This window comes from Lineus longissimus, chromosome 3, assembly GCF_910592395.1.
Source record: "Lineus longissimus chromosome 3, tnLinLong1.2, whole genome shotgun sequence".
Classification (NCBI taxonomy): domain Eukaryota; kingdom Metazoa; phylum Nemertea; class Pilidiophora; order Heteronemertea; family Lineidae; genus Lineus; species Lineus longissimus.
Window position 1 is genome coordinate 20,078,195 of NC_088310.1, and position 26,061 is coordinate 20,104,255.

At 42.3% G+C, this 26,061-nt stretch overlaps 3 protein-coding genes across 7 annotated transcripts; 2 read left to right on the top strand and 1 right to left on the bottom strand.

Annotated features, from left to right (window-relative positions):
• Positions 1-1,320: 1,320 nt before the first annotated feature.
• On the bottom strand, positions 1,321-24,259 carry LOC135484159 (transmembrane protein 196-like). 4 transcript variants are annotated; one of them, XM_064765333.1, is made up of 5 exons: positions 24,101-24,259; positions 19,821-20,298; positions 13,549-13,605; positions 5,365-5,712; positions 1,321-3,283 (listed from the first exon to the last, which is right to left on the bottom strand). In XM_064765333.1, the coding sequence occupies exons 2-5, from the start codon at positions 20,028-20,030 to the stop codon at positions 3,098-3,100; spliced, it is 801 nt and encodes a 266-aa protein (XP_064621403.1). In that variant the 5' UTR covers positions 20,031-20,298; positions 24,101-24,259; the 3' UTR covers positions 1,321-3,097. The 4 variants fall into 4 exon arrangements, with proteins under 4 accessions (XP_064621403.1, XP_064621405.1, XP_064621402.1 ...); XM_064765335.1 differs by having other exon boundaries at positions 5,449-5,712; positions 23,865-24,259; XM_064765332.1 differs by having other exon boundaries at positions 23,865-24,259.
• LOC135484157 (slit homolog 1 protein-like) lies at positions 8,659-11,144 on the top strand. 2 transcript variants are annotated; one of them, XM_064765330.1, is made up of 2 exons: positions 8,659-8,793; positions 9,528-11,144. In XM_064765330.1, exons 1-2 carry the CDS (start codon positions 8,752-8,754, stop codon positions 11,142-11,144), a joined length of 1,659 nt encoding a protein of 552 aa, XP_064621400.1. In that variant the 5' UTR covers positions 8,659-8,751. The 2 variants fall into 2 exon arrangements, with proteins under 2 accessions (XP_064621400.1, XP_064621398.1); XM_064765328.1 differs by lacking the exon at positions 8,659-8,793 and adding an exon at positions 8,880-8,959.
• Positions 11,525-13,651, top strand: LOC135484158 (insulin-like growth factor-binding protein complex acid labile subunit). Its single transcript, XM_064765331.1, has one exon. It carries the CDS (start codon positions 11,532-11,534, stop codon positions 12,639-12,641), a length of 1,110 nt encoding a protein of 369 aa, XP_064621401.1. The 5' UTR covers positions 11,525-11,531; the 3' UTR covers positions 12,642-13,651.
• Positions 24,260-26,061: the final 1,802 nt, after the last annotated feature.

Genomic DNA, 26,061 nt, shown 5'->3' on the forward strand with positions numbered 1-26,061 from the left:
ACTCACCCGCCGTAATGTTGGGATCTCTTTCGCATTTGAAATATTCATTCAGCTCGCAAAATTTACCAGCATTTAGATGAATTTTTCGACTTTACTGTCCACTGTCATCTTGACCTCAATGTTCTAAGATCGCAAAATATCTCCATTAGGAGAGCGTGTCGCTTCAATTGTGAATCATCTGGCAAGGTAGAGGGAGAGTTTGGGCCTATTATGACTGAACGGAGAGAGCATCACCACAATGTTACAGTCGAGGAAAACTACAGCATCTTTGATTTCAACGCAGAACGGGAGATAGCGTTGCGGCTCTGGCTAAAGCTAGACTGAGTGGGTGAACACTCTTCCTATCATACTCATATATCTTCAAATGAATGCATGCTTTTAGCCATATCGGAAGACGGCAGAAGGGAACTAGTCTTTGGTATATCAGACCCTCGACCCTCGATGAGTGCATGGAGGAGACTGGTGAAAGAGTCTAATCGTTATGAAGAAATCAAGAATCAGTGGGCAGATGAGATGCAGGACAGGGCAGTAACGGCCAAATATGTAACTGGCGAGCGGCACTAGCTGCAGGTTGGCTATCCGGGTTGGATTGAGAGCTACTGTAGAAACGTCTTTATATATTGCACCATCGCCGTCACCGTCCACACATCGCCATCGCCATCGCACTTTTGCAATATGCAATGTACATTGCATCGATATGTACTAGTATTTTGAAATCAAGCCCATGTGTCCTACACTACGGACGCAGTGGGCCGACCTCGTCCTGTCGCATCGAGGAAGACGATCAGGATGACGAAATGGACTGCATTAGAGTCTTGTGTCCAAATCTGGATGCATCAAACCTTGTCGTCTGCTGATCTCCGGATGACATCCGAGGGGTTGCGTCAATCTCGGCTGAGACAAGAGTGGCCGTATGACCCGGATGACCAAATCCCTAACCTGCCAACAACGACGAAGTTAATGAGAGGCAATTTGTTCCCAGTTGGCAGCTGCCAGCCGGGGTCATGGGCAAATTGAGGCTTGTTGGTTGGTATAGTTAGTACGATGGCGAAATGATCGGAGAATTTGCTTCTTGATTCATTCTTGAAGATCGGTCATCCGCGTCTTAACGTGTCATATCATTGAAAACATTGGTTTTCCCATCCCGTCAAATAACATTTGATGCAAACCAAGGCTTAGTCATGTCATTGATCACTGAAAATCGGTTGGCACTCACGTATCCCGAACGATCATGCAGGACACCAATTTGGCGGAATGTTTGAAAGAAGTAATGCAACTCAATAATTACTAACAATAATTTAATTCATTTGTTTATGCTTTTATATTAGGTTTTCCATATAAAATCTATTAAAGTGGTTATTTCCACGACTTTATTGTGGACGCAAGCCCGAAAGTGACGTTCCGTCCACGACTTATTTTATCCAATCAAGTCGTGGACGCAAGGTCATTTTCGCTGGTCCGTACACGACAGTCGTGGAAATAACCTCGCTCAAAATCTATACAAACACAACTACATTAACGTTATCTTGACGCTAGAACACAATGAATATCTAATATTCAAAGCCATTACTAATCATGGAACAAATTCGTAACCGTGATCATTAATTTATCAAGAAATGGTTCATCTTAAAGGGACAGCAACTGACCTATACCAAGTCCAGTTGTTTAGACATCTGTACTATAGATGGCGCTAGAAATTACATTCGCGAACTCAAGCTCGCCCATTTCCCATCAAATATGACTGAAATCTCCCCCGGAATACATGTTGCACCCCGTGGTTGCCGGACGCGCCGGGAATAGCGGATGCAGCAACATGTATTTAGGTATTCTCATTAGCATTTAAGGCCGGAAATCTTTCTAAATTCTGCTTTCGGCACTACACACCAGTTCCTTCCCACCCAAAGAAGTCCTTTTGTCTGTGAATGAAAATGTATACCCACGTAAATTTCTAGTAGACGTGACTAGATAAAACGATGTCGCATAATGATCAAGTTGGCTGTGACGTGTCATCTCCTGCAAAGCGATGTCAATCATTTCAATCAAGAAGTGCGTTCAGATCATACAGATTAGGACCAAATGAATCATGTCTCCGCGTTGCCAAGCGACATGTTTCTTTGCTGGTGATCTATCATTGCAATAATGCTTCGTTATTGGCGCGGTGGAATTAGGCAAGCCGTAATTACTTCGCTGAGGCAATCAATGATTCTTCCTGTCCAATACTGCCTGCAAATCCCATATACCAGCGACAAAACGTGATATTATATATGAAGACTGGTTGGTATTACCGTATTACCAATGCATCGATGTAAATTTCAGAAGTGGTATCACGATTTTAAAGGAATATGAGAGAAAATGAGATTGTCGTGAAGGCCGAAATTGTATGCATATACATGTAGATAACATTGCCACAAGATGTTTTCACAACAGCCGCGCATCACGATCCCGTGCTTATTTTGTTACGCAGCCTAAACGTGTAATGTTGACATACATTATGGCTGAGTGCAAATTCTACGTGAGTATCGTGACGTGCACCATCGCATTCAAGCTACAAAACACAAGCAAATCACTGGCCAGCGCTGAACAAACATTAAAAATCTTTGATGATCCGAGAATACAGTCAATGTTTCTGACAGCACATCGCCGCGAGATATTACATGTCCCAGTCGGAACAGAGTGGAGATTTCGCAACAACGAAGGCTGCCTTGCCATGTTATAGGAAAAGATTGCTAAGATTAAACTATTCAAGTACCCATGAAACCAGTCGTATAAAGCAGCAAAGATGCACCATTTGTTGCTTCGAGTCTAAAAGGGAGACTATAGGCAGCAGCCAGATCAGGTCAAGCTAAGTTACACAAAGTTGCCGAAAGGGGTCTCTCCTATACCATAGAACAACACAACTAAGTATTTTTCGCTTTAATACGTGGAATATCGCAGAATCAAACACAGCCCTGTGCCCATTAGTCACATGAAGACAACCAATTTGACCTCCTAGCTCTTGCCTATATCCTCCGCTAGAAGTCGATTGGTCTGGGAACCTTGCATCGCTGATCCGTTTATGTCATTGTCTTTCCTCCGCAAATTTTCTCAATGGTCCTTTTCACACGACGGACAAACTACACCGTGCTGTCCGCAACTCGGTCAACTGCTCGGCATCCTCTGCGGTCGATGGTCGTTTCCCCCGGGAAGATTTAAGCAGCTCTGCCATCTGGATCTGTCGTTTCTTTTGCAAGGCCTCCGCCTTCTTCCTTTCTATGACATGAAGTGTGAGACTGCCACCATGTTCCTGTGAAGAAGGCACAACAAGAATGCTGTACAATGTACAATATTGATAAACTGCAAGTGGTGCTGTTTTCGGAGGAACACACCTGGTTAATTCTTCAAAACAGTGGAGAAGTTCGACCTATCGAGAGAAGGTCTCTTCCACAATTCTGTCAGTCGGGAAAGTTACTCTCAAACTCATGCATATATTGGCAAGGGTGTGTATGTTCCTCCTTGACTCACCGACAAAACTTTGAACTACAAGTACTTAACTACGGACACTCTACGTAAACCAGTGAAAAAACTCTAAACTACTTCACCCACTTCTTTACCAGCACAGCAAACGGTTCCTTTAAAGTTTTGTTGAAAGCATGAACTATCACTTGTATCTGCTGAGTTGACCAGTATCTTTTAAGAAAGAACTATATTCCAGATTATCACCTGAACACAATTTTTGAAAGGCCCCATCAGAATCTGTTAATAGTCAGTGGTCTCATAAAATTAATGGAGACCTAAGTCTTAATGTATTCTTGCTGTCATATTTGTGAAATAATCAAACGAACAGACATTACATTTGTGGCATAAAAAGACCGTCGTTTTGTCCGAAATTAGGAGCGAACCATGTCCGAATTAAGGCTTTACCCGACCGACAGGACTAGGATAGCAAATGAGAGCGCTCTTTACACCCATGGCCCTATAAAAGACTTGAGATGTAATGAAAACATGACAGTTTTTTAGTTAGTAGCAAGATCAAAAGGAATGTTTGCTAAGCCGTTGACCATCTGTCCAATGAAAACACAGCACGAAATCTGCTTAATACTCATAAAACTTTCGTCAAACTTGATACTTTAGGATAAAAGTTAATGAGATAGCCCTGATCATTTTGCAGAGCAAGGGAACGATCTGCCTTTCTTGGGTAAATTTTGTCGTACTGAAATGCACTGATTTTGTAGAGCAATGATACGATCTGCTTTTCTGGTAAATACGCCCGTCGTACTGAATGCACCTATATTCTCGCCAAACCATGAAACGACCTGCTTTTCTGTGTTTTTGTTGACAGATAACACGTATACATGCGACATGCAAGCACACCAATCGAAGCCAAGGAGAGTCGCATCTAGCCACAATGTAAGTGAAATATGGAAGAAAATTCGATCAATTATAAAAGTAGGAAAGGTCTTGCGTGTAACATGGCCCCAATGGAAAAGAAGGACAGGAATCTCAATTCGAATACAAAGGAAGATTTCTATTAACCACTTAGGGATAATCATTTGAGCCAATTACTTTTTTACGAAACAATGTCTCAGCTATATAAAGTCTTGATGTTTTTCCATTGGAACCAATCGCACGACCGCCCGAAATGCTAAATATGCGCATGCTCAAAACGCAAATTAGGGGAAAATTGGAAACTAATATTCAAAGTCTTCATAGAAAAAATGTTCGATGCTGGTGACTGTGTTACATTTCTAGAAAACTATTTAGTCTCATCATACACTAAGCACTTCATAATCTGGTCATTGTACAATAATGTAGATAAAAATAACAATATTATAACGATGTACATATTACGATATGATGTAAATTGCTATACGAAATATCGACGTGAAGGTTCAACAGTATTCGGCACAGCCGCCTTGTCACGATTTATACCACGGAATAACTTGTCACGACCATTTGTTTAGTCTAGGTAACCTTCTGCAACATTTAAATCAATCAAGGACGTTGACTTGCCCTGACTACAGATGACCGCATGCAGTCAAAGGAGTTATATTTTAGAGCAAATGGCCATCATTTTAAAAAAAGCAGTGCCGCTGTATTTTAATTCATTTATGGAGAACAGTGTTTTGGCGTTATTAAAAACAGTACATGTAGTTTACATTTGTTTACTACATTATTAATATTTCTTTCGCCATTGATGATTAACTGAAAACGAGCATTTGATTGACGTCCTTAATTGATTACATGCAACACATAGCCCTCTATTGAAATAAATGAGCACCGATGTCCATAATAAGAATGGGGGAGTATTCCGTAATGCTAACCGAAAAGAGGAAAGCGAACTGAAAAGTAAGAAGCAAGAAGCAGACGGCAGGTTAAGCGTTATACGGCCGTTAGCGCCTGTCGATCCGGGCACTTCTTGTTTTTTTTATGGTGTTTCGTCACGATGACCACATCCTTCTCGCCCAGTACCTGCACGTGGAATGTCCCGTCGCGCTTTTTAAACATCTCTTTCTTGGCCGCCTTCGCGAGCCTACAACTCACGAAAGAGGAGACCATACATATAAGGGTCTCTAACCCGGCAGCCACCAGTGCTATGATGATGAGGATATCGAGTTTTTCCTTCTGGAAGGTTTGTCCATCTGTCGTATGGTTGACCAGGCCGAGTCGGAGCAGTTGAATGTTGACCACTGCCGTTACCAAGGAGACGATGGAGAAGGCAGTGAAACACAAAATCTGAAATGACAAGGCGGGAATCGGATGAATAAAACATGAAAACATGTCCAATGTGGGTTTTCGAAGCAGGGATTTGGTGATGTGCTGGTTGAAACGATCTTCTGTAAGCCTATAAGTCACCTTACGATGGCCGCATCCGGCGTTGGTGTCTTTGGATAGCTCCAGTTGTTAATTCTCAGCAAGATTACTAAATGTATGTGTCGCTAGTATATTCAACTTGTTGTTACTTGTTGAGGCGGAAACACCATATAAAGGTTCGGAGAATGCGATTTCGGTTAGGAAAACCAGACTTATGCATCTCATGGTTCCAATTAACATTCATTGACATTCTTTGTGGAAACAAGAAAAAGGCTGGTACTTTTTGTTGGTTGTTTTTGTTTTAGTGTGATATTATCCAAATTTCTCGTAGCACTCATGTCCATAAATCCATCATTGCTTCGCCACACATCCGTTTGACATTCAATGAAGTGCCACAATCTGGAAATGAATCAAACCAAGAGCGATTGAACTATAATCTACAGTGATGCTCATCGGTGTAGATTCCTAATTGATATTTACCCAATGAATTACCAAGCGTTTTCCTGCATTGGGTTTGATCCATCCCGGGTCTTGATTTTGCTAAGAGATAACTTAAAGGGAGACACGAGATCAATGTGTAGCTGCTGAAGAAAACGACTGGTTCCGGTTACTGCAATGGCTTGACGGTTTCATGATTTCAGAATGCAGTCCTTTTCTTCCGCTATTCTGTACATATAAGCAGTAGTTCACTGTCACACAACTCTAAAGGGAGAAGCGTCACTCAACCATATTATTCATGTCGCTCAACAATATCTGACAAGGCACGCTTCACCTTGCGTTTAAATCCTCATATCTCAGTTTGATAGATGTTTTCATTAACTAATGTTAGATAAATCAATTATCTAATCGGATGCAGTTCAAGTAGAATTTCAGCACTCTCGCGCTTGGGGCTTCCACCTTTGCCATTTCCGACAACGAAGATCAATGGTGGTTCTAGAAAAGATTCTACACGAATCAGCTGTACAGCTGGCTGCGTAAATTGGTGTTCCCATGGTGAGGCCTCTTTCGATACTATACCAACACGCTCGGTATAAATCAATGATCCGGGTTATTTCTTTGAGACCGATTTATTTCACTTACTGCGGCATACCGAGAGGTTGCAACGGCGAATGCCGGCCATTTCCTATCCCGGCTCTTTAGTTTTGTTTCATCAGGTGTCCGACTGGTCATTTTACTGCCATGATTTGTTACAAACGAGGGTTGCCGGCCTAATGACGCCATCAGACCTGTTATTAGTGTGTTAGTAATGGATCAAGGACAGTTTGATCGGTACGTGCCATTGGTCCTCTCGGTTGAACCTTCCGGGAGATCAGTGGTCAAATGGTGCACACACGATTTTTGACACGCGCTGAAGGTAAGAAAATCTCTGTCCAGTCAGCAGAGGGGACATGTTACGTTATGTACTTGCATAAGAAAATTGACTGAGAAATCGGTCCGAGTCACCGGACCAGCACGAAATGTTTGACGCCACCCGGGATGCTGACCGATTTACATTATTCGGACTATACAAGTGAACTAGATCATATGTGTCTCCTGTAGTGACAAACACACTTGTTGCACATCACTTTCTGGATATCTTCTACATGTACTCTCGATTAGCAACAATTATCCCTGAATGCCACCAAAAAGAATATAAACTGATCGGTTTACTCAGTTTACACGGTAGTCATGGTAACTAGAACATGTAGAAGACCATTCCTGAATTCGAAATTTATGCATTTTTCATTTCGTTTTATATCTTCCAGCCCCCGGGATCTGACAATAATTTACTGAAAACGCTTGTATTGACAAAACTCATGATTTATGCGAACTCGACGTGAATCAGATATGTTATCCCATCGTCTGCTCTCCTGAATTCAGTCACGAGCCACAACATAATGATTTAATAGTCTCACGAAACTAGTTTTCAGATATGCATGTATTAAATGCAAGACACCTCGCAGTTTTTCTTTAGCGTTTCACTTTATGCACTTTACAAATTCCTGTGCATCACAGTAGACGTAAATCGATAGGCTTCATACGTCAAACGGAGCGGTTAGTCTCGATTTTACTGTGACTCACTTTGACTATAAATCAACTACGCGCGTAACAGTAACACCATTCTGTATTGTCTGGGCGTATGACCTATTTACCGGCTGTTATAAAACGCGGATTCCGCGGAAATCCGCGGAAAAATCACAAAGCCGCCAGTAAATACGCGCATAATATTAAATGATAATTATATTATACAAATAACAACATAAATCATAAATCGGAGGCAAGAACTACCAGTTATCTGCACATTTCATCGGTCAGATTTTAATCCTCTGGAGCGCCATTCATGCCATTCCGATCGACTCTTCCCTCTTTTTTTCTTGGTGTTGATAAACTTTGCATGTTATCTTCGACACCACCGTGGTTCCTAATTCCCTAACGGAACACATTACGAGGCTGCTTTCAAGTGTGATTGATGCCCGGATTGATGTACGTTACGGTATATGCCTCCTTCAAATATAAGTCGATGACGAACTGAATTCTGGTCTACGAAAATGTTTTAGGACAATCTCCTTGCAGCTCGAACCTAACCAACCATATGGACTGCACATTGAGTCTATTTTTAGCAATCACAAAAACTTACTTCGCGGCCCGTCTAGAGTATAAGTTTATTTCAAACCACAAGGTGCTTGTGATTTACGGCGCATACAGCGCACCATATAACGGGGATTCCCAAAGACCTATATAAATATATATATTGTCACCAGGAGTACTTCATGCGCACAACAATGCACACTACTAATATGAAAAACTCTCACCTGCGGTTCAGGTGGCCACCCTGTAGCCAAGTTAGATTTTTCCGGGGATTTCCGCGGAATCCGCGTTTTATAACAGCCGCCTATTTACCAATAGAAAGTGATGACTGATGACCTAAATATCAGCACCAGGAATACCCGATGACATCCGCCATTGTATAGTTTCCTTTCCATGCATGCAGGCAGTCGCGGGTATTTCTCCGCATATATAACGGTATGTATGTCAATGTATGTTTACCGTACTATTTAACAGCCATTCTGCAAGTATCAGTATAGTGGCCTGTACCTCTAAGGCTGTACACAAGCACGAGATACAAGTTCAGTGTATGGCAGCTGGATCTATTCTAAACAGGTGGTCGAAGGCTTTCCATTCTATTCTCGTGAGTTTTGATACGGCCTGTGGAAAAGACCAAACGATCGATGATCCCGTTGAGCTCAAGATACTCTGTCGACGCTCTGGAATATGGGATCGGGCACACACAGAGGGAACCACTGTCTGGCATCACCTGTTCAAGCTCTGACCTGGAAGCCACAGGGATGAGGAAAAGGTGGCCGAGGAACAGCTGGCGACGGCACCTCGAGAGTGACGTTGAGACCATTGGTCACTCTTGAGACCTCGAGAGGATCGCCAGGGACAGAAGACGAGTGGGGAAAATTGTTCGCGGCACCGACGGGCTTATACAGGAAGTGTGCTGCGGATGGCTACAGCCTCTCTCATGTCCACGGCTGACGTTGTGTCCGTCATCATCGTTCCTCACTCGGTTCCCCTCAGTTGTTCTTGTTCTCCGGCATCTCGTCTATTCTCATCAGCGTCTCGGCGCCATCGCTATTCCTCTTGTCAGTTCCTGTTGCTACATGTACGGTACATGTACATGTGTCTACAGACTATGGTGAGCTGGAGTCATACAATCGTACGCACAGTTGTAACATCATCCTTTTTTTTTACAGAACATGGATCTCTTTATAGCTACAGCGATGTTTGTGCTCCTAAATGTTGCACAGTATTTCCAGCCGAGTGCAGCGTGTCCCAAAGAGTGTACATGTCTGACCAATGGGTATGTGAACTGCAGCTCCCGCGGGTTGACATCAGTGCCCGATGGAATTCCACCGAACACAACTATCCTTGATCTCAGCGGAAATACGTTCTCATCGATACCGGATACGGCGTTTAACTTAACCGAGTTGCAGGTACTGAATCTTGGCAAATGTGGCATCAGAGAACTTCCTCCTAATCTCTTCAAAGGCCTAGCTAATCTACGGGCGCTTAATCTACAGGAGAACCGCATCGAGACATTGAAAAGGGACACTTTCGCGGGTATTACATTCGTCCCGGAATATAGGCGTATGTGTTTTCTCGGGAAGGAGGACCGCCAATGTATCTTGGACCTCCGAAAGAATCCTATCAAGTCGATAAAAGCGGGAGCATTTCGGTCGACTCTGCACCCGAGGATTTACATTGGAGATGAACCTACGACAACCCTAACGATAGAAAATCGCGCTTTTGAGTCGTTGAAACGGGCTAACATCGTGATAACGAATGTTGCGGACTTGGTGTTTGAGACATCTGCCTTTGAGGGATGCTTTGAACCACGAATCATTAGAATAGTTGACTCGGGCATGGATACGCTGTCCCACAAAGCCTTCGGTGGTATCACCCGTGTCACATACGTTGAAATAGATAACTGCACTATCGGTGAATTTCCAAAAGCCCTGTTTCTCGGAACCACTTTCCAAGGACGAGATAACTATGTGGCAGAGAACGCAATTTCGATCCGAAGGTCAACTATCAAGACTGTTATTCCGTACATGGCGTTTGCTGGAACTGATGTCCGAAGTATTAGCATAACTGAGAACACAATGCATGGATTTGCTAACTTTACGTTCTATGGAATGAAATTGTACAGTTTGAATATTGCAATGAACACGTTTACTCATCAAGATTCTTTACGACCTTACAAACTAAGTGGAATACAAGAGGCTTTACTTGGTATTTTCATTCAGAACAACAGTTTCAATGTCATCGATAAAGACGCCTTCACTGCCTCCAAGAATATCAACAGATTGAAAATCACTGGACATTCTGAAAATTTCACGGTTTCAGCTTTTGCGTTCCGTGACCTTTCCAAGGTTAAAGAGCTAGAATTTGACAACATGGGGTCACTACTACTTGAGAAGAATAGCCTTTCCGGCATCGACATCACGCGTATACGTTTCTATGAATCAACCATTACTGATTTTGACCGCAACGCTATCAACACTTGCGTGCCCGGTTTTGCGTCTCTGTCTATGTACAGCGGACCTATTCCTTGCGATTGTTTCGCTGCGGGTTTGGCTTACTTTTGCCGATTTAAGAACATTGGTTATTTCATCTCTTGCCGTGATGGAATGAACAGCCGCAGTGTGACAGCATTTGGTTCCACTGCTGAATGGCATGGGCCAAACCCTGCATTACCCAAATGTACGGCGTCAAGTGCGTTAACATGTCCCGGGGGTGGAGCAAGCCTGAAGAGTGTTTCGCCGTTCCTCATCGCTGTTCTTATTGTGATGTTGCTGTTCACCTTCTGATGTAAATCTTGGATGGGAGATATTGTACACATTGTACATGTAAGCTGCGAGCTTATTCCCGAGACTGTTATGTGGCCACTAATTTGAGAGGTTCAGCGTATCTCATAAAAAGTAAATTTGCCATGCGGATATTGCGTTTATCGAAGGCTCTATAAATAGCCACAATACCATTAACGTCCACAGTCGGCAGTTTTCCTTTGAGAGGTTAACTGTATCTTATCTTATCGCATATTGGCAATACATGTACCTATGATATTGTGTTTACCCAAGTAATTTATTACCCGAATGATTATGATGAAGTTGAGTATAATTCCTTGGAATTGGTAGTGGGGCGTTGGTCTCCCGCGTTTCTTTCATAAAGTCGGAGTTCGTTTGCAGGAGGCGGATATGTTCACGGCAAGGAAAGTTATTACGTTCTTGGTTCTCCTTCTGCATGTAGCACAGCAAGTCCAGCCGAGTGCAGCATGTCCCAAACAGTGTAAATGCACCAATACGAATGTGATCTGCAGCTCCCGCGGGTTAACATCAGTGCCCGATGGAATTCCACCGAACACAACTATCCTTGATCTCAGCGGCAATACGTTCTTGATACTCGATACGGCGTTTAACTTAACTGAGTTGCAGCTACTGAATCTTGACAAATGTGGCATCAAAGAACTTCTGCCTAATCTCTTCAAAGGCCTAGCAAATCTGCGGGCGCTTTATCTCGAGGGGAATCGAATCGAAACTTTGAAAAGAGACACTTTCTCGGGCATTACGTTCGTTCATGTAAGAGGTAGTGTCGGGTGCTTGGGATATCGAAAAGGATGCATGTTGGACCTCCGAAAGAATCCTATCGGGTCAATAAATACAGGAGCATTTCGGTCGACCCTACGCCCTTCGATTATCTTGGGAGGTGAGCCGAATTCAACACTAACAATAGAAAATCGCGCTTTTGAGTCTTTGAAAGAAGCTTCCATCGTGATAGAGAATGTTGCCGATCTTGTCTTCAAAGCCTTTGCATTTGATGGATGTTCTGAACCCCACTTGATTAGGATCCTTAACTCTGGCATGGCCATGCTGTATAACTTCGCCTTCAGTGGCATAGACCGAATAGAGGAGTTTGAGATAAGAAACTGTACAATTGGTGAATTTCCCAACGGATTATTTCACAAAACCTCATTTCACGGCGAATTGAACAGACTTTCTATCCTTTGGTCGAATATCATGACTGAAATTCCCTACATGGCGTTTTATGGGATCGGTGTTCGAAGTATAAGCATAGCCTACAACACAATGCCTGCATTTGGTAACTTTGTCTTCTTTGGGATGAAGTTTTATAGTCTGGAGATTGCACATACTCACCAGGAGTCTTTGCGAATGGAATTAAATGGAATCAAGGGAGCATCGGGTGGTGTCTCCATCCGTAACAACAGTTTTAGTGGCATCGATAAGACGCATTCTCTGGTTGCAGTGACATCAACGGACTGTATATCCTCGATCATTATAAAAATCTGACAATTTCTGCATTTGCTTTTCGTGGCCTGTCCAACGTTAAATTGCTGTACTTTGATGGAATGGAGTCACTGCTACTTGAGAAGGACAGCCTCGCTGGGATGAACATCACGCATATACGTTTCTACAGATCAAACATAACAAAATTTGACCGAAACGCTATCGACACTTGTAGGACTCTGCCTGGTTTTACCTCCCTTACTATGGAGAGCGCACCTATACCTTGTGATTGTTCCGCTGCGGGATTGGCTAACTTTTGTCGAGTTAAGAATATTAGTTGCCACATCTCTTGTCGTGACGGAGTAACCAGCCGCAGTGTGGAGGGGTTGGGTACGGTGGCAGAATGGAATGAGGCTACCGGTACCCCTGCTTTACCCAAATGTACGGCAACCAGTGTTCTTACTTGTCCCGGGCTTACTTGTCCCGGGCTTACTTGTGGAGCAAGTGAAGAGAATACATGTATTTCGCAATTGTTTTTGGCTACGTGTATGGTCCTAGTTATGTTGGCACTTCCGTGATCGCTCAGCTGAAAGAGGACTTAGCTCTTCCTTACGCCAGACAGCAAAAGAACCACGCAGATTGGTCGAAAAAATCTCAAAATGGCAAGCATGTCTGATCTACTCCTTCTGTCCTGCCATAGTGAGTCGATCTGTTACCATGCACACATATCCGACAAGTGAAGGAGAATGGTGAATGGGGAAACTACCTTACCAGATGGCAACTGCGGAATGACCGTGACGATGATGATTCAACGTTATAGATTCAGACTGTCTTCGGCAACGGCCGTGTGTCCACAGAGGTCAGCTTTACCGACGCGAATGACGTGTGAGCTTTGTATTACAGCAAAATAACAAATATTTATCACCCGGTGGAGTAATGCTTTGTTTACAGATATAAGAAATATACATACCACATACGCTGTTTTTTTCTGAGCACAAAATATTCCAAGGATACCGGTTATTATGAACTGAAAGAAGAAAACGCAGAAAATTAGTCTGACAAAAAAAAATTGAAAGAACCATTCATATTCTTTAAAGGTAAATAACAACGTTTCTCCTGTTATTTCCTTTCACATTTGTCTTTGCCTATACCACGACATCTAGCCTTGACGTGTACTCCCTAGTAAATAGTCGGAGACTGTGACATGGACAAACCAGTTAATCCCTCTTGCTTTTATAATGGCTCTCGATCCTCCCTACCCCGAACCTCAATCATCGCCCACACTAGCTTCAACCCATACATCCAGATATCGCGTGTTTATCTCTAGCAAATAGTTAGAGACTATGACATGGCCAAATCAAGCGCAGAGAAATCCGCTTCCCAAATTACCACAGTTGGCCATAGATCTTCTTCATCACGACATGCTCAGAACAAGGGGCGTCTCCGGTGAGGAGAAGAAATAAGTCGGTCAGGTCGCCACTATGGCCTTCCTGGACACAAGGTTTCGCTGCATTGCAAGTGGAGTGTCCCTAATGAAGAAGACCTGAACACTGAAATGCGCCGCTTCTAAATCATTCAGCGGCAGGGCTGACTAGGGGGAGGCCAGCAGTGTAATCTGTGTGCCACTCTCTTGAACCAAGGGAATCAATGGATCCAACCATTCCCGATGTCATGTACGCCAAGCCCAATTACCAAAAGTGTCGTCGTCACCATCTCGCCGTGATACTCGCACTTGCGACATTTCACACGATAACAATAATTGAGTCGGTGTTGCAAACACGTCCCGGAGGCACGCCTGCTATATTGGATTACTTATCAACTGATTTTCTCTATCCGAGGGGAATGCCTATAAATTACCTTAACGTATCGGGGACGTAGGTGCAGGGACTCCTTAGGACAACCTGGCGAATGGAACATTTACAGGGGTAACCGGAGGACGATATCACGAAAGCAAGTTGACTTAAGACGGGGTGTATCGGCTAACCAATAACCCATGGCATACTAAGGACATAAATTTGCCCTATTGTACCATTAGGGTGATGGTAAAAAAGCTAGGTAAGAAAAGAACTGGGAGCACAAAGAGAGGTACATTTCTTTACTTTGTATAGCTATAAAAGAGATCGCGTCAGCTTCGACAAACCAACATATTCTGTTTGGCGTCTTGGTGTTGCGATTTTTACCAGTTGTATCATGACATGACACGCCGCAGCTTCCAATATGCATTCCAGCTTTCATGTCAAACAAACGTGGGTGTCATCTTTGAAGTCGTTTCTACCCACTAATCTCCTAATGACAGCGTAACATAAGAAGTCGTGCTCATCGTTTAATCAATGATGGTATCGTCTGACTCAGCAATCCACACAGTGCCGGTATGCGGTATGTCATCTATACCCCTGCGCCCACAGACAAAACTCTCATTTCCGCAGTTGTATGTACATGTACAGGTAACCTTCCGCTATTTTGTGTCAGCTTTTTGGAGAAGGATCAGATGTCTTGGTCATATAAGCTATATGTGACCTTTATTTCCATACATTCTAATCAGAAAAATGTCAAATACTTCTCGCTAGATTGTGAGTATGACAGTATGACAGCTATCGCCCACATGCGAACATGTTATATTCACCAAACTTGAGATACACCGGTGAGAGATGCTCGGCCGTTTAGGTCAGATTACGAGAACAGACCAGAAGTTATCAAAAATCCTGTGATTCATACCAACAGAACACTCGCGTAATGGAACAGTAGAAAGAAGACAAACAGATGGCAAATGTCAGAGAAAGTTTCCCCGGAAATGGTGATTGGAAAAGTTTCTATCAGGCAAAAGTCACGTCACTACATGTAAATCGACCTGAGCAATGCCAGAGGCATCTCAAACAAGTATGGCCTCTGTCGACCAGTTTCGCTACTTTCAACATTACCGAAGTTAGTGGTTTATTGATTCAAACGTGTTGGATCCAAACCCAGCATGTTTACAAACGGGCAAGAAGAGTCGTTGGCAATTGTTCTAGGTGCCATGGATTGTGCATCAGCCGCCACTTCAAAACTAAAACCAAGGCAACTTCATCATGGATTTCTACGTCAATGTGCAGGCTGCCTGGAACAATTGTGGAAGACACAGAAGGCAGAGCGATCAACGTAACTAGTTCCATTGTTTTGATATCACGTAAAAATTACACTTGCTTGTGATGAGTTTCACTTGCACAGCAAATTTCTATCACTGACGACTGGATTTGGAGAAGGATCGAGATCAAAGCCCTTACGAAGAATGAGAGACACTCATGATCCTGCATTACAAATGTTTGAAGAGACCCTCTCCTAAAACACCAATGGGCTCTCTCCTTCCACTGCGTTTATTCGCTTTGTGAAGGGAAGCCTGTATTACCCGATGCTATTGCTGATGGGGATCAATAGCATCGGGTTCGTTTCTTTAAAGAGTAAATGGTTTGGTGAAGCATCTATTGCTTGGTACTCAGTTTGGTTCAAGCATCTATTTGATGGGTAGGAGTGGAAACATAGGAGTAACTCAGAACTGGGGCCACATTTCACCGTACATCCCACAAAGAGTTGCAGCACTATTAGCCAGCAGTTACAGGGTTGAAGGGGTTATTCAATATTCGCGTTTCAGCGAGCATACATAATGGCGAGCCAATATGATGGGCGCCGGTGATCGATATGGATTATTGAAGAACCATCAGCACGCGGATCACATTCTCACACACTATCCGTGCTGTGTGTTGTACGAGAGAAAGCGACTGATCAATAGCAACTTGAACAAGAATAGACTACTACATGCATCGACATTAATGAGAGTTTTGGCTTTTGGAACGAATTTAGTGTGAATATGCATCACCAACGCAACCAGACCGGCTACCTGCGAATTTGCATCACTAATATTCCGTTTGAGGAGCGGCGTGACAGTAAGATACACGAACCAGCCTGGTTACTCTAAGGTTGAAGAAGCGATGGTCAAATGCATTCCTTTAAAGAGTCATGTCATTTGCTCCTAATGTTCGACTGGACTGGCAGAACTATTCGAGCAGGATGTTGTCAGATTCAGTGGCTGTTTATGTCAGCACATGCCCACTCCTCTTGTCAAGATATGCCATATCTGTATTCACATGTTCACTTAGGCTGTCCAAGGCTGATTGACATGTTCGAATTACAAAAATGGCTCCCAATTCTCCTGTCTACCGCTATCTCTTTTTGTCACCAAATTTATGTATTCCAGTCTCTGAAAGCTCCGTTTCGCCATGGGGAGGCTTGATCTAGTTTTTCTTTGGTCTTAAGCCACTCGTGTGCCATAAACTATTACTGAAGTCTTATGGTCGTATTTGAAAAAAATGGCAACACGGGAGCTACAGGTATACTTGGTCGTCCAGGGCATTCTGGAGTGGACGACCAATCCCAAGGGTCATCAGGGCAATCTTGATATAAGGTACCCCTATAGGAAGGCCCTTTCAAGGGGACACTTTCGCCCAAACCATCAAGGGCAAATATACCTAATGGATGTGTTCTTCAAGTAACGGTGGATGGCGAGGCGACAATTGTCCTTTTTTAGGGTACAAGTCCACATCATATGGTTATCTAGTGTATTTGGGAAGAAAAAAACAATCCCCTTCTCATTTTCGGCAGAAATGGCCGACTTTGATTTATGGGGCACACCTTCAATATTTAACAGCATCCTGTGTAGATATAGCTTCGTATGCGGGTCGCCCATCCCGAGAATTGATGCAGTCCAACACAGCTAACAATTCCATAAAGCTACTTCAGCAAATACTGGAACACGCGTCAGTCTTTGGCGAATACAATCTCTTAGGAATATTAATGAATCCATTGAATTTACACCACGAAATTATGTTTGCTTTGTGTTGTTTGGAAACATTCGTCGAGTGAATGTGCTTCATAGAATCGAGATAAAGGCAAATAGTGCAACTTGAAACAAGATAGAATAGTTTAGAAAACAAAAATGAATAATTTATTATACTATTCGGTATTGTCTAAACAAGTTTCCACTCTCTCGATTAAAGGAACATGAATTGCTCCATTTGGTTAAAGAGGGCGAACGGCTGAGAAGCAACAGGTTGTTTATGAGGGCGAATTTGCAAATGGTTTTGGCTAAAACAGCAGTCGTTTTATTCTGGAAACGACATTTTCATCATTCTCTTATTCCAGTCGTCCTCACCAATTTCATTGAATTCATCTTTCCGCCGACCGAAGCACCATCTGCTGACTATCATTTGATACTGTTTTGAGGACTTTAAATCACTTTGATCGGCACAAGGACTTTGATCGGCGCAAGCTGGCACTAAATGTCAAGATTTTGTAACCGATAACGCCTTTGCATGAAATTAATGTGTACCGCAGCAGAATCGGATATGCGCATGCGTAACTGCATACAAATTTTTGAAAATCGTGGCGTTGATTCAAAGCTCTAAAAGGAATGTACATGTACATGTAAATGTCCCTTGCCAGCACCTCAAAAACCAAATACAATCCCGTCGTCGGCGCGCACCATTTAAACGATTGAATGATATCGCTTTCATGAAGCCGTGCAGTCTATGAAGTCCTTTAATATCCATTTTCAAAATCTCTGGCGGTTACAAATGCCACGGGGACAGTCGCATTTAATAGCTTGTGATTAATTTCCTGTAGGTTCTCTGTGTGGTGCAGTCTCGAGAGAGGCAGCGAATGCTTTGGAAATGATGAGACGCTCAAGGAGCTGTATAGATAGAGGATGCTCAATCACGGCCAACTGGTTTTGGAATGATCATAATTTTCATATTACGTGAGCTGAATCAGTTTGTTGCAGTCTGAGACCATACTGTGCCTCGATGACTGTAGTTTAAATGATGAACTTTCTCGAGACAAAAATACGAGGCTGAAGATGTGTGGAAAACCTCAAGGAGGAGGCTAAGTCAATGCCAACTGGTTGAGACGTGTGTTGTAAATGGGCATAACGGAAAGAGGGCACCTAAGGCACCGTCTGATTAAGACGGCGTTCACGACTCAATTGAATTTATAGTTGCAACAACTATAGGCTACCTCAACAACTACATGCAGTAACAGAAATCATCCAAGATGTTTTGCCTTTTTATAGTAAAATCCAGTGATATAGATCATGTACCAGAAAGTGCGCCTTATAATATCGTTATCATTGAGAATAAGATGCTGTTTAGTGAAAGAACGTTAGAAATATCACGAGTCTAATCGCAGCTCTTCTATACCAAATACATCGATTTGCACCATCAATGATTTATGCTCCTGTTTCACAAAAGCCAATATAGAAGTTGTCTCCTCTTTCACATGACGGATACAATGTGTGCCTCATCAGTATGCTGTAGCCTGGAGATTGGAATGGGCAAATAATGGCATATTCGAAGTTTCTTAACAAGAAAAATGTGTTAACCCGGCGCCGAGTGTGAAAATATATCACCGTATGCCTTATCCTGAACGCCGGGTGGTAAGAAGGCAATTGCTTGCCGTGTTGCAGAACTTATAAGGTTTCAAATTTACACTTTATGGCTTCAGCGTTATCAAGACAGTGTCAACAGCGATGTTGCCTGATAGCTGCTCAACACGCCTAAGCAGTGCGAGCGCCTTAGAGGCAAACGCTTAGTCCGATCCATGCCGGAGCCAAAATACAGTAAGCTTATTTGCATTATTATGGACACGAGGCTGTACGTATTGACAAAACCATGATGGAGGTACAGCTTTGTATTAAGATCCTCTCAAAGGAATATATTTTAACTCTAAACTGCGTTCAATAAGATGGTATTCATTTAGTTCCAGTATATAGCATAAGTCTTGAACATCCTTTTACTGTGGTCGTTTCAACTGCTTCACGCTATCGTACAAGCCACTTTCACCATCTACATCACCGCTGCAAATGTAAGTGGAATTGTAACACGAACTAGTTATTGATCATCATCTGGTTATTGGTAGTCTAGAAATGTAATGGTTTCAAGATGGAGGAAAGCAGTGCTATTGAGGCTCACTCAGGCTTCACGTCCGCCCGTCACATGACTGATATTTTTTTGACAGGCCTGATTCACGTTGACCGGCATTTCTCTTCTTTTCGATGTTGTACACTGCGCATCTCCCAATACACGCGTAATATTTCTTTAACAGATCCGAAACGATTTTGTTCTTTGGGTCGTCAAAACTGCTAATACAAATGTATATAGAATATCTGAGAACATTTTTGAGGTAACTATGTAAAAGAGATTTTAAACTGATACTTACGAAACCCCCACTCCATATTGGCGAGACTCTGTGAGCCAGCCAAACTTCCGCTTGGATGCTTGAGACTATTCCAACGATGACACTGATAAATCCGAGAAGGATATGTATGGAGGACATAGCGACTGTCGTGACGAGCACGGCGTACATACTCATAGGAATCCGCCTATCGGTCAGGCACGAACCAAACACGGACATTTTGGTAAATGTCATATGGAACGCGTGAGAGAAACTAGTAAGATGGAGAAGGCGGAGATAGTACGTCCAGAGCAGGTGCCGGCTAACTCGGATATTGCATATTCAACTTGAATATCGCATTTCGAAGATATGTGTAATCTCGATAGTTGTCCAGTGTCAAATTGAAATGCACTCCAAAGCAAGAGAAAGTCAATTCCTGCTCAATTACAAAAGTCCTTCATTAAATGGTTAATACACCAGGAGTTTGACGACGCTGTTCTTTTTGGTGATGTCTTTCTTTCGCCTGGAAAATACAATGATATCAATTTTGGTTAATATTTGTGTAATGTGGATTTATTTCACTGATTTTTATAATAAAATAGCCAAACCAACAGCATAGTCAAACATCTGCTCATCTTATTGAGGACAACAACATACTCCGGTTAAGGCCGGTGTCTCGGTCGCCCACACGCTCAAAGATGTCCTCCGGGCTGATTTTGTATAACATAAACTGGAAATTAACAGCACTTAATAGGTCTCCCCTCCTAAGTTGGCTTTATTTGGAAAGAGTTCGAATATCTTTTGAATCCTCAGCGCTTAAGTCAATTTTTCAAGTTCGCCACTTGTAACCTGACGAAAAAAAGTGTTATTTTTGGTTACTATGGAAACACAGTGAAAGATGACTTCATATTTAGATTCGGTCGATACCAGAAGTATAGCACAAGGATTTTACTTCAGAACTTTGGATCAATAGTTACAGCTGCAGGGCGACATGATACAGAAATTACTGGATCGACATATCTAAGTTTCATGCAGATCGAACAGTCTACTCTCTTTATAAAGACAAAAGATACACCTTGCTGTAGCCATACCCATTAAATTGCAATGATATCCATTAAATGTAACACTGTACACTTTAAATTTGTTTGTAATTCCTTCCCTTCAAGTTTAAAAGCCCACCGTATATAAATACTAGTATATGCATCTAATGTGGCTTGCCATCTCAATCTGCTAACGAATAAAATAAATAAATTTAAATCTGTCAAAGTTTGATCGAAATTTACACATATATGTCGATTTTATATTTTAACAGTCAAGGGACTAATGGATGAGGATTCACTTCAACTTTATTTTCTAGTGGACGAATTTGTAAATTTCGCCTAGGCCATCTCATCATTTGCAGTTTTTTCAACAGTGAAGGCCGTGAGCGAGATAGGATTAGAAAACTGGAGACTGTAGTCCGAAATGTGCGAGCACAGTTTTTCAAGATTTTTATGTGTGGCAGTCACGTTTCAGCGTTTTTATTTCGCTAGCTACGATATATGGGGTATGACGGCGTCCTCGTAATGAAACTGACATTTTCCCGATGCCTCCTTATGTGTGGAAATGCTAAAAGTTCAAGTGCTTCGGGCTAGCTTAAGACTCATTGGTAACGTTGGATTGAACTTCTTTATTTTTTTCTAACTTAAGAAGATATGCCATGATTGCTAATAGCGAGAGAGTTTCTCGCCAAAAGTGCTTTTCACGAACATTCCGCTGGTAGTTAGGACATATTTTTGATGTGACTTAATAGTAAAATGTTACATTGCCCAAATAACCTCTCCAGTTACATGTATTTTACTTTAAAAAGCAGACGTTGAACAGACTTGATTCTTGAAATGAACTTTGGCTTAAACATTATAATGGTTCTGTACATGCTGGTACACAACCCTATATACTACCGTGATAACAAGAGTCTTGCGAGCAACTCCGATAAGTGATGGATCCCCATAGAAACAGAAACTCACGTCATAGTTGCTCTTGGTGATCCAGGGTACTCAACTTAAGCTATTGTATCTCAGGAAAGACCAGAGAAGAGAAATTAAAGAAAACGTTCATTTGAATGGAAAGCGTGTTGCATTGTATCGCAGTTTTCAGGTTGGTCCTATAGACCTGACTTTATGACAATGTACTTCCCTGCATAGTCTCTCGTTTCCTCCTGCCATTGCTAAAACAAATCATCCAAACGCTTTGAGGTGTATATACGGTCTTGTCTCCTCGTATGTTGGTGAATAGACAATCTGACGTTAGAAAAACAGCCATCAGCACAACGGCATGTCCAGGAATATTTCCAAATCCCACCCAGGAGGCCCATTAAATGTCATCGATGTACCAAGGTAATTTACGCCTGTCCCCTGCAGCCTATTTCCCCTTCATGCGTCCATTATCTGTGGTCAGCAAATTCTGTGATATCAAGATGTATCGTGCCTCTTGGATTAATTGCTGATTTCTCTCCGCGCCGATCATTGGAAGGCAGTGGCACTGACATCATCCAATCAGATGATTAAAGGATGACAACCCTTTGTGATGGCGAAGAAAGAGGCTGACATTTATAGATGTGTTTACGTAATAAGCAGATATACATGTACACTGTTTGACCTTATGTGAGCTGTCCTACTGGGATGGAACTGGGCAAATGTACTATCTACTGTAACTGTTCTCCGATCACGGACATGGTCACGGGTACCTATACCTAATCCAGTCCTGCTCAAGAAAAACTGATCGAAAAATTTCCTATAAAAAAGCTTATTCTTTTTCATATTTACCGAACATGATATCACGAAGTCGTAACGTTATCTTCATTCGTTAACAAAAGTTCGAGATCACATTTTGGCTACGTACAAGCACTGATTACACCATGCTGGAGAAGCTAGACAGTGCAAAAGGTTACAACATATTTTTGCTGGAGGTATGTGTCCAAATTGCATTCTGCCAGCATTGCGACAAACCCATTGATCAAGCTTCCCTTTATCAACAGCTCTGTGTAACCAATTCTGGCAGCGGTATCCGCAGAATGATGGAAAAATTCAACTCTTCTGTAATGCAGGGGGAAAAAACATCGTGTTGACGTTAGCGCTGACGTTCGGAGAATGATCTGAGTGATTACCGCATGGTGGATAGCCTCAAGGAGCCAGGCACGGTGGCGTCATCAATTATCTAATGGTTTCTCAAAAGAAGGATATCCGAATGCAACTACAGTGTAGTAAAATATTATAGTGCGCTGTTGCAAGAATTACCTCAATTTCGCAATATACAGTATAACCGAATCGAATTCGTACTTTCTTATGACAACTTGATATTAACCAGCACTACATGTACTTTGACTATAAACTCACAACGTGACTTTATAAAATGCAAGTCACAGCCTCTCAACAATAAAACCGCACCAAATCTAAACTAACAAATAAATCTGAAATAATCTAATCGACAAATATTATAGGCTGGGGAGCGCAATACTAGTAGGTTTTCAGTCAGGTTTTATTGAATTTTCAAGTGAGCTTACATGTATAAGCACGGACATGCATATCATGAATTTATTCCGTACATTTCCGCTGTGCATTTGCAATTGCTCTCTTCTGGTTTAATTGTTCCTTTAAATTATGCAAATATGCATCATAATGTGTTCACATTTGTTGACGAACTGAATGTTGCCGGTGCGTATAAGTTAATTAATGGTTCTTAAAAGAGCGTTCACAAATGGGTCAGAAATCACACTACCGGATACTGTATTTTTTTAAATATTTCAATCTTGACTTGAAGACATTTTGGACACCACGCAATAACCAGACTGTCCATTACTGTAACCTTCACTACTCTATTGTTGATGTATAATATTGCTGCGACCAAGTAACCTTATGAGAAGGTCTCTGTCAGAAAGCACCTGCATCTTCTGAACCTGTGTGACATCATGTAATGAATGGTGGCATATGCACAAGTATGCGTTGTTTAACGGTATGCCCTTCCAAACGTGATAGAAATGTATATACATGTACATGTAACAGCACTTTATCAAAATAAAAATGTACATCAAATTCAAAATATCATACTTACCCTGCGTGAGTCTCCATGTCATTAAATCCCCTGTGGCTTATTTCATCCACAAGCATGAACGTTAACGAGATCACTATGTGCCATGTGATCCCAACAAGCGCCCACTCTGAAACTGAAAGCAGCAGCAGTGTTTGCAGGTCCCCCATCAATCGCGGATCAATGCAGCGAGTGCTCTCCGCCAGGCGGTTCACGCAGCACAATCACAATAAATTGCATGAAATGGAAAGTGCTTTTACCTTTGCTGTTGACGAATGCAACACAGCGATAGCAAAAACGATTTAGCACTGTATCTGCAGGAGATGTGAAGTGCACTGCATCTGATTACACTCCGGACGCAGTGGGCCGGCCTCCTTACTCACCCTTAACTTAGGGTGACACGATGGGCTGCCCAGGCAGTCTACATCTGATGCGGTTATACGACCTTCGCCTCCTCTATGAGTTAGCACCAAGTTTGTTATAGCTGAACTGGCCAGCATTAAATCGATGTTGTGGAATTCAACGAGAATAAAGGAAAGTTGGAGGTATTTCTTGTCGTAGACCAACATGACCAAGGAGAACATTTATAGCCTTCACTGCATCACGAGAGCGTCAGTCAATCACTGGGCGCAACCTTGGTGATGAAGTCAACTTTGCTTTGCTTTCAGGTGGTATTTTTGATTGAAACCTAGCTCGACAACAACATCCCCATTTCTATATCCTGGCACACGAGGTATTTTTTCTCATTACAAGCAACACAACAATCTCCCGGTCTTCGCTCCTGCCTCATTTTAAATACTCCCATTAAAAATTCGCAAAGTCTTCCGAGTTAGACTTCATTGGCAACGATGGTTACCATTGAACACGCTTTAAAAATGGCATAACGAAATTCACCACTTTCTTCAACATCTTCTTTCATCCATGGTAACATGTCCTGACATTGCCATCTGACGGTTTTCTTATTCATTGAACGACCAGCGTATATTTGTGAGTATCTGATCATGATTACTTTGGACGTATGATGGAAGTCACATTGATGTACTCAATAGTTAGTAAGTCTCAAAGCTAGGGACATAGAGAGAGACAGAAAATGGTTTATCCATGTATAGGTCATATGAAATTACATTTGACGACGGTTTGCGTTTAACCTGCCTAAAACTATAACTTCAGTCCTGCAGCGAAGATGAAGCGGTTTGTCGTTTCAAGGTCATGCTGTGTTCCCCCGGTTTTTCTTCGACATAGGTGTCTACGGACCAGAATTTCTGTCGTAAATCCTGTAGGGGGCAGTCGCGTAGGAGGTGGACTTGTGCCTGCACTGCTGTCTGGCATTGGGGAACTCGGAATTTGAAGACGTCCTCTTAACGAATGACTTTTAAACAAAAAACAAAACGGCTTGAATCGGGGATTGATGGCTTGTATTTTTGTTGAGGGTCGACATCAGCTCACTTTCTCATTATATAATGTTCGATTCTGTTTCAACACATTGAAAATAGATGCTGCGCTTCCTTTCTATAAAACGGTAAGGTGCAGCCGTATACGATGAAGTTGAAACAATAGTTCAACAAGCTGTACTGGTCAAGAAAGGTTACAACATAGAAGATAGTCCCGAGGTATTTTGGATCAACGATATCTGCAGTAAGGAGATAGTGGAAATAGTAAGTCAATGACGAAGAAGCTGGCGTCATAAAGATGACGTAAAGTGTTGAAACTAACAATAATGATAGGATCAGGCGATTGTCTTGATAGTCCTTTCTCGAGCCCACAATTTTGGAATCCATCGACATTTTCGCTCGTCGTATTCCTAAAAGGATGAAAATGTTTGCGAAAACAATTAAAAAGCATGGTAGGTAGTTATGGACGGATAAGTCCAGGAGGAGGATAGAAAAAGTGACAACCAGGGGTGTCTTGTAATAACAAGTTGCCACTGAAGATTCCATGTATATGTGATTTAAAACAAGCCGATGGACACTCAAACTGACAGCCATTGTCCAAATAGCTGCAATTACAATAGCCCTCTTTCTCGCTGTGATACTTGCCCGTTTTAGGGGATACCAAACAATGTAAACTCTCTCTAAAGTGAATGCAACTATTGCCCAGGCGGATGCGATTTCCCACATATGCTTACTAAATCCTAATATTTTGCATGCAGCCTCTGAGTAGATAAAGAGGTTTAGATAATGGGCTCCACCAGTGACATATTCAAGACCAAAAGTCATCCAAA

Bases quoted from the DNA above. Each gene is read 5' to 3' on its own strand.
- LOC135484159 (XM_064765333.1), bottom strand. From the start codon at position 20,030: ATGACATTTACCAAAATGTCCGTGTTTGGTTCGTGCCTGACCGATAGG. The intron at 5,713-13,548 runs GTATGTATATTT...TTGTCATTTCAG, and splicing joins AGAAAAAAACAGCGTATGTG to ATTTTGTGTTTCACTGCCTT. The intron at 3,284-5,364 runs GTATAACGCTTA...CCTTCTTCACAG, and splicing joins ATCGACAGGCGCTAACGGCC to GAACATGGTGGCAGTCTCAC.
- LOC135484157 (XM_064765328.1), top strand. From the start codon at position 8,906: ATGGCAGCTGGATCTATTCTAAACAGGTGGTCGAAGGCTTTCCATTCT. The intron at 8,960-9,527 runs GTGAGTTTTGAT...TTTTTTTTACAG, and splicing joins AGGCTTTCCATTCTATTCTC to AACATGGATCTCTTTATAGC.
- LOC135484158 (XM_064765331.1), top strand. From the start codon at position 11,532: ATGTTCACGGCAAGGAAAGTTATTACGTTCTTGGTTCTCCTTCTGCAT.